This window comes from Glandiceps talaboti, chromosome 12 (genome assembly GCF_964340395.1).
Source record: "Glandiceps talaboti chromosome 12, keGlaTala1.1, whole genome shotgun sequence".
In the NCBI taxonomy this organism is placed as follows: domain Eukaryota; kingdom Metazoa; phylum Hemichordata; class Enteropneusta; family Spengelidae; genus Glandiceps; species Glandiceps talaboti.
In genome coordinates, this window is record NC_135560.1 from 18,807,162 (window position 1) to 18,815,786 (window position 8,625).

General features: G+C 37.6%; 1 protein-coding gene across 1 annotated transcript; it reads left to right on the forward strand.

Moving 5' to 3' along the window:
- The first annotated feature begins 1,827 nt into the window (after positions 1-1,827).
- Positions 1,828-6,109, forward strand: LOC144443305 (tubulin alpha-1 chain-like). The gene is made up of 3 exons (XM_078132743.1): positions 1,828-1,980; positions 4,395-4,617; positions 4,839-6,109. Exons 1-3 carry the CDS (start codon positions 1,978-1,980, stop codon positions 5,969-5,971), a joined length of 1,359 nt encoding a protein of 452 aa, XP_077988869.1. The 5' UTR covers positions 1,828-1,977; the 3' UTR covers positions 5,972-6,109.
- Positions 6,110-8,625: the final 2,516 nt, after the last annotated feature.

The following is an 8,625-nucleotide window of genomic DNA, read 5'->3' on the forward strand; positions in this document are numbered from 1 at the left end:
TGAATAAGTATAAAGTCCTGTATGGAAGGGGTGCATGTAAAGGTCAAATAAAACAGAGGTATCGAGGGTAACTGAATATAGATTGAATGATTTTATTTACATTGCACTAATTGCTCATTGACATGTATGTGCAATAATGTGTATTATGGTTTCGTTCCAAAAAGACTTAGTGTACTTTGTCTAGCCATGTTAAGGCTTCAAATGTGTCTGCTTTAACAATACTCATGGTAACAACCCATTTATCTTCATTCTACGTTATAACTCACCAGTCGACTAATCCCAAGTTCAACTTTGAAAATCTGGTATTTCAAAGATAATAAAACGCGCGAAAAAACCAAGACCGGTGGAAGAAGTGGCGCAAAAAACTTATAGAAGGCTTGGAAAAGAAATGTTACAGTAGTCATTTCACCCTTTCGGTTGATATATCAAAAGAACAGTGGAAATTGAACGTGGTTTGAAGACTTGATTCAATATAACGTATTATTACAACGTACTTTGCATTTAGACGTCAAATTGTGATGGAAATCTTACAGTGTTGCCTATCATAATGGCAGAATAAAGCATACGAACATGAAAAGCGTGACTCAATTACCAACTTGAGTCACCAGACATTTAAATCTGAGAGTGAAGCAGACGGTATGACGTCACTCTGAGCTCATCCTACGTGATCTGTCTGCATCTTTCGATTGAATAGACATTAACATAGACAGAAAGGTGGCATCGATGATATTTTACGTCTGGGACAGAAGACAGATCAATTTGAGAGAGAGAAATAATTTTGGCATCGAATTTTAAAATTGCCAAGTTTGATCATCCAATGGACAATAGACGGTGCATAAAGCAGATAAACCGTGACACACTGAGAATTTTAGAGGTAATTTCGAAATTCCCTCAAATGAGTAAGGTTTAGTGTGTTTGTTTTTCTCCATATTACGTATGTCATCCGAGGGTAAGCCGCACAGGTGTTTATTATGATCCAAATAAATTATGCACCCCGATTCAAATCTCAGTTTTCTGCAGGACATGATTAATCTGTCGTCAGGTCACTGGGGCTAAGCGCACACTGAGAAAGAGGAAGTGTTTTATGTGAGATTAATTCTATGTAGAATGTGATTGATACACTGCTATTTATGTCATACAATGTTGTAGCATATCGCTTCACTGATATTGAATGGCAATTATTGACTTATCAATGGTCTCACTTTATGGTTAATGAAATCATCTGATATCGTTGTATGTCCATAAAATAACGCAGCCAAACCGGACATAGATATGATGCCATATTAAGACTCAATATATTCAAAAAATAGGCTGCACTTTCTATCGTGGTACGCATATGTTATCTACACATTTAAATTTCACCTCATGTGTTTAGTTTATTTTGTCTAATGAATTATACACGACCGTATAATTCACTCAATGTGATTTTTTTTAAAACAACAATAAATACATATTTCGGTATTTACCACCTTCCCTCTCACCTTCTTCCTGATTAGTCGTCTGATGATGGCCTAATGCCAGACGTCTGTACGATATTTAATATCATAAATGATAGTATTCTGACATATCACAGTTTATGCAAAGACTGTCTGTCGCCTTGGGTTATACAAAATGTGTTTCATAGTTGCAACCAGAGCTCCATAATTAGAATACAGAAATGAAAATAGATATATAATATATGATTCAGAAGCTTTGAACAGCCTAGCCGCAACTTATCGAGGAACAGAACACGTGCGGCAGCTGACCTTTAAACATACATTATGCAAAAAACTTCTCCTTCAACAACCAATCAGATGCGAGAATTTGATTCAAGGCAGTTATGACGGAACCGAAATCTTTGAGGAGAGCAAGGATATAAATTTGACACGAGTCGCAAGGATATACAGATAGTGCGCTCACAATAGACTCGACTACGTCCTCCGTGAGCTCTAGTTTTCAGAATATTCCTACACATTTGCATCTTCTTTCCTTGATAAAATGGTAAGTGTATAATCATTTATCTTCATCCAAGCACGCAATTACTAGGTTAGCAGTCATGTCTTGTATTCGACTTTATATATGATGAAAGCATGTTTCAATCTATGGAAATTCTTCATTGTCGAATGTTCTAGAAACAAGGGGCAAGTGTCAATACATGGCGAAGCACTAGGAATCACATCTCTTAACAGCACATTTTGTGCAAGATTAAAAAAATTGACGCACATAAATTTGCATTTGATCTTAAAATCGCGATCAATAATAATCGTATAAGCTTATGTTACTGTTATATATAATAGTTGCATTTTCGAAGATCATAAACATAAACTTACATAATGGATCCTGTCATTTTAAAGTGATGGAGACAAATTTTATTCTTAATACCTATGTCTAGCATCAGAATTAAGATTAAACGTATCTGTACAATTACATGTAATCACCAACATAACCTTGAATAATATGCAGTTACATTTAACAAACTGCACACACAGATAACAGAATTTCCTATAGGAAATACTATATTACAAGGGCGTGGCAGTGTTATAGCTAAGGTTGTCGGTCGAGGCAGACAACGAAATGTATGTATTATGCAAAGAAGATGAAATGAACATCTAACGAGTTGATATCCGATCACAATGCGGTGAACTGAATCAATCATTTAAACACACGGTCGGGGGTCGTGGCATGTCATACCATCTTACATCTATAAACAACAGCCATCATTTCATAGCTTTCAGTACGTCTCTGTTTGCTCAAGTTCACAAGGAACAGAACGAGTTCCTCTTTCGTCGGCTGAACCGGGGGGCAGCTGTACACAACCTCACCGGAAGTGAATTCATGGAATTGTAATACGTCATTTAATGCTAATAAGTATAGTGTGACTAAGCGTATTACGTGAATGAATACGTACTGAATCACTCTTCACTTCAAAGTAGTGTAGTGAATCACAGGTAACGAACTGACATGACAGAACGCTTAATATTGAATCACACAGTGGAATCCTGACGGACCGCCTATCTACTTGAACCAAGACAATAGGCCTACGACACATAAAGCTTACAAATATAAATTATAGTATTGGGTGTAATTTTTCATTCTTTAATCAATATCCCCGGTCTATCCATAATTTTTGTTTTGACTGTTATTGAATGGAGTGAACGATTACGGAGCTTTTGGTGGATTATATGCCAGCGTGTATGAAATATATATATTAATGAACGAGAAAAACCCAGATTGCTGTTTTTATTACTCCGTTCCAGTTAACTTAACGACTGCATTTATAAAACGAATACTTATATAACAAATTTAATGCTAGTCTAATAGATCACAATTCGGTCAGTCATTGTTGGCACATGATAAATAACATGACCTCTGACATTATAGCATTCACCAAAGTAATAGGATCAACGAAGCGAAATCTTATCAAAATGTAGCTTTCGCTTGTAAGTAGAACATTGTAGTATGCACAAATGTTAGAAAAACTGTAACGAGTGATCACTCATACCCTACCTATCTTATAGTCATGGGAGATATCGTGGTTCTCCAAGAATTTAGATAATATTATTATCATACAGACTTCCTGGCTTTCCCTGGATTCAGATTATAATATTATACCACCGTGGCTATAATATTTTATGGTGGCCTGAGTTGTCAAAGACGCTGTCTCACTTCACTATATCTAATTACCATAAAATATTTCTGATTTCACCAGAATGCACTTCATCTAATTACCATAGAATCTTTCTGATTTTCACGGAATTCGGATTCTCCTGCTGTCATCCCAAACCACTACGTTTTTCTCTGGCGGACTGAGTTGTCATTGTCATTGAGATATGCTGGTTCTACAACAATGCTGATTATCTTATTGTCATACAGACATTCTGACTCTTATTACAGAATGGTGTTTTCATTTTGTTAATATTAAGTCTATCCACTATGGGGGTGGGTGGAGCTGTAGTATTAAGTCTATTCATTGTGGAGGCTATAGTGTTGTAATAAAAAATGCAAATTGTAATTACAATTCTATTTGCATAAAAATATTATGGGCTATTCACGTAAAAAATGAATCAAGGATGACAGATACAAGAAAAACGAAACGAGATCTGTGCAAACCTAAAAACACTTCAAAAACATATCTTAGGATATATAGAACCAATATAAAGAATTGTAACGATGGAAACGATACCAAAAAGTCCATTGCTTACATACTTACATGTCATTATCTGAAGTTATCGAAAGTTATGTATGTGTGTATGTATGTATGTATGTATGTATGTATGTATGTATGTATGTATGTATGTATGTATGTATGTATGTAAGCATCATCTTAGATCAATAGGTTACCATGGTTACACAACCATTAATACAACTTTATTCATATCACAAGGAACTAAGACAACTTTTTTTCTTTTTTGTAGCGTGAGTGTATCTCAGTCCACGTTGGCCAGGCCGGTGTACAGATTGGCAATGCATGCTGGGAGCTATATTGCCTTGAACATGGTATCCAACCCGATGGTCAGATGCCAAGTGATAAAACTATAGGCGGAAGTGATGATTCCTTCAACACTTTCTTCAGTGAGACTGGAGCTGGCAAACACGTACCACGTGCCGTGTTCGTGGACTTGGAACCAACAGTAGTAGGTGAGTGTATATGAGACAAAAAAAAAAAGACAAACAGATGCACAACTTTGAATCGTTACTTGCATATTCTGGGAGATAAACATTTTCTTAGGTATACCAATGGTATAGTTTAGATGCCAGACCGTCGGGCTTTGTTTTTCTTCCGAGGGCGGATCCGAGGTCTTAGTACAAGACAAGTATACCGAGAGAATGCATTTAACAATCCATTATTTTAATTTCAGATGAAGTCCGCACTGGTTCATATCGTCAGCTGTTTCACCCAGAACAGTTGATAACTGGTAAGGAAGATGCTGCAAACAACTACGCACGTGGTCACTACACTATTGGAAAAGAACTTATCGACTTGGTGCTCGACAGAGTCCGTAAACTAGCTGACCAATGTACTGGTTTGCAAGGGTTTTTGGTCTTCCACAGTTTTGGTGGCGGTACTGGCTCTGGATTCGCGTCACTTTTGATGGAACGCCTGTCTGTCGACTACGGCAAGAAGTCTAAACTCGAGTTTGCTGTCTACCCAGCACCCCAAATATCAACTGCTGTAGTCGAACCCTACAACTCTATCCTGACCACCCATACCACCCTGGAGCACTCCGACTGCGCTTTCATGGTCGACAACGAAGCCATCTATGATATCTGTCGTCGTAACCTCGACATTGAACGTCCAACCTACACCAACTTGAATCGTCTGATTGGCCAAATCGTCTCCTCCATCACCGCATCCCTTCGTTTCGATGGCGCCCTCAATGTCGACTTGACTGAGTTTCAGACCAACTTGGTGCCCTACCCACGTATTCACTTCCCCTTGGCTACTTATGCTCCCGTCATCTCTGCTGAGAAGGCCTATCATGAGCAACTGACTGTTTCAGAAATCACCAACGCATGTTTCGAGCCAGCTAACCAAATGGTAAAATGTGACCCACGTCATGGCAAATATATGGCTTGCTGTTTATTGTTCCGTGGTGACGTTGTGCCAAAAGATGTCAACGCTGCTATTGCCACTATTAAGACCAAACGTACCATCCAGTTCGTTGACTGGTGTCCAACCGGTTTCAAGGTCGGAATCAACTACCAACCACCAACAGTTGTACCAGGTGGTGACTTGGCTAAAGTACAACGTGCTGTCTGCATGTTGAGCAACACCACAGCTATTGCTGAAGCCTGGGCTCGTTTGGATCACAAGTTCGACTTGATGTATGCCAAGCGTGCCTTTGTCCACTGGTACGTCGGTGAAGGTATGGAAGAAGGTGAATTCTCCGAGGCTCGTGAAGATTTAGCAGCTCTAGAAAAAGACTACGAAGAAGTAGGAGTTGATTCCATTGACCAAGAAGGGGCTGGAGAAGAAGAAGACGAATATTAAGCTTGCTGATATCACGTGATACTTCAACAACAAATCACATTAGTCTACCATCCGGGAACTTGCAATTCATAAATTCTGTTTCATTGCTGAGATAAAAATATATTTGACATCTGACTTGAATGGGTGGTTGGATGGGAGGGTGGATGGGAGGGTGGATGGGAGGGTGGATGGGTGGATGGGTGGGTGGGTGGTACTGATACAAAAGGACTCGTATATGATTGTGCATGGATGAGAACATATGTTTTTTCCATGTCTAGTTACTAGATAAAGTTTATCGAAATGATCGTAATGGCGTGTTTCAGTTGCATTTTTTTACCGACAATAATGGTCATTCATTCCTTCAAGTGTTGCCAAAGTGCCTGCTGTATGTTAGGTTTGCATGATCATAATTAAAATATAATCTATAATAACAAGAAAATATACCGTGTCTGTGTTCACTGTGTCAATTGTCTAGATCATAATATCAAAGTTACAGAAGTGACTTGTAAGCTCGATTCAGCGTTCTCTTGTTGTGGCCTAGCCTACCTCAGTATCAATCTTGCTATTCTTCACTAATTAAAGGTAAAGATGTGTGTTTGAACTACCAAGGCCAATCAAAATATGTAAATCTGCTAGAGAGCTACATTTTAACATAGGAAGATATAAGGAAAGTTTTTCTTCTGCTACACCGAGAATTGAAAAAAAATTGAACTAATCTGCTATGATATATTCACCAACCGCCAAGCTGTATAACACTCAATTTGGCTTTCTAGATATTTAACCAGTCTACCGGCATGTTAAAAACTGCATGACGCTGAATAAAATTGTAATTTACATCTGTAATGGTTGCTGTGCCGCACAAGGGACTAAGCTAACAATAAAGCTGTAATGATGAATTTCGTAAACAAGTAGTCACGGTTGTGTTTGATGCGTTATTCTCCTTACAGAGCTGGACCGATGTACTATCATTGATTAGCAATACAGTATATCCGTACTCTATTTTCAGAAATCAGAATTGGGCCCTAACAGGAACATGACAACATAATAAGTTCTTGCAAGATCAAGACAAAAAATCATTAAGTAAATTACTAACACGTATCAAAACTATAATTACATGACTAGGTAATGTTGAGACCCTCAGAATCATCCATCACGACGGTACAATACCTTCGTACAAAAATAACAATATTTGCATTCAGACATACGAAAACATAACTTAAGGCAAATATCGCACACTTTTGAAAAAAAAATATGTCCGATGATTCAAAATCAGGCTAGTTAGCACATCAACCATGTGCACGATGGGAAAATTCGGTTTACGCATATTCAACAGTCGTGTAGAACAAAACGTGGGCGACATTTTCGAGTTTATTGATGTGTTTTTATTGGTGTGTTATTCCAAGTCAAGTCGTCTGAAATGTTTCAAAATTGAAGGATAAAAAATGTTTGCATCCGAAATGGCGCCAAATATCCAACTGCTAGGTTATATGTCTCTGGCCATTTTCCTTTTAGTATTGTATGCAACGGAGAACAAAATTAATCAAAATCAGTCATTAATTTGACTTTCTGTATAACTAATTACTGGAGAAGAAGGATGCCTGTCAGAATATGAGCTTTGTCAGTACTTCTGTTGTATAATAGCCGACAATTTCCCCTTGGGATATTATGAACGATTGATCAAACCACTGCTTAAATATTCGCACAGTTAAAGTGGAATTGATTTGGCTATTTGCCAACTAAGTGACATCGGCCAATGCGCAGCAACAATGACGTTTTTTTACACGCACAACGCATCATTTTCCCAGCACACGAAAATTACTTCATCACATTTTAATACATCAACTTATAAGGAATATTTGTCAATTTTAACATCATACTTGTGAATGTTGGCTGCCGAAAATAGTACACAGACTTCTAGAGGCGGAAATATTCATGCCACGTGTCATTTATTTGTAAATATAATCACAGTGTGTTCGCCGTCCCCTAAATTAAGATTGGTCATTTCAAAATCACTTAAGCTTCAACAACAACATGTTATTCATTTCTAAAACGTGTATCCACGCCACGTTATTAGCAAGGTTCAAATTGCTCTCTTTGTTATTGCATACTATATAAAAGAGAAGATAATAAAATCATTTGGACATGTGCATTCTTTGATTCACCTACATCTTGTAATTACTTGCTGGTTTACATGTCATGTGTACCTCTTAGAGAGAAAAAGTAGCTACATATGTTGAGAATAAAATGGTTGATAATGTATGAAAAATTAAACTTTTGAACATTCTCCAAGGTTATGTGTTTGCTTAAAGTTGACAACCAGAAAAGAACGACACAAATTTAAGTTATTAATTTTAGTAGCACAATGTAATTTGTAAACCTAGGCAGTCCGCAAATGTTCATTTTTGGCGAGAAATGGCACGATCCAGCAAAACCTGAAACAACCAGTTCGATGAGACGAATATTGTATGAGTTCAAGACTGTAAAACTATCAACCTACCAGTATTTCCTTTCAAGCAGATCAAATGCGCATGCCCATATATGCCTATACATTAAGTCATTAATCTTGATAGGACTTCGAAGAAGATTACGAGTTTTTGGCATTTATCGATACAAAATGTATCACCCTGCAATATACTGTATATACAGCATCAACCCTAGAAATATCCCGCCAGGTA

Bases quoted from the DNA above. Each gene is read 5' to 3' on its own strand.
- LOC144443305 (XM_078132743.1), top strand. The intron at 4,618-4,838 runs GTGAGTGTATAT...TTTTAATTTCAG, and splicing joins CTTGGAACCAACAGTAGTAG to ATGAAGTCCGCACTGGTTCA.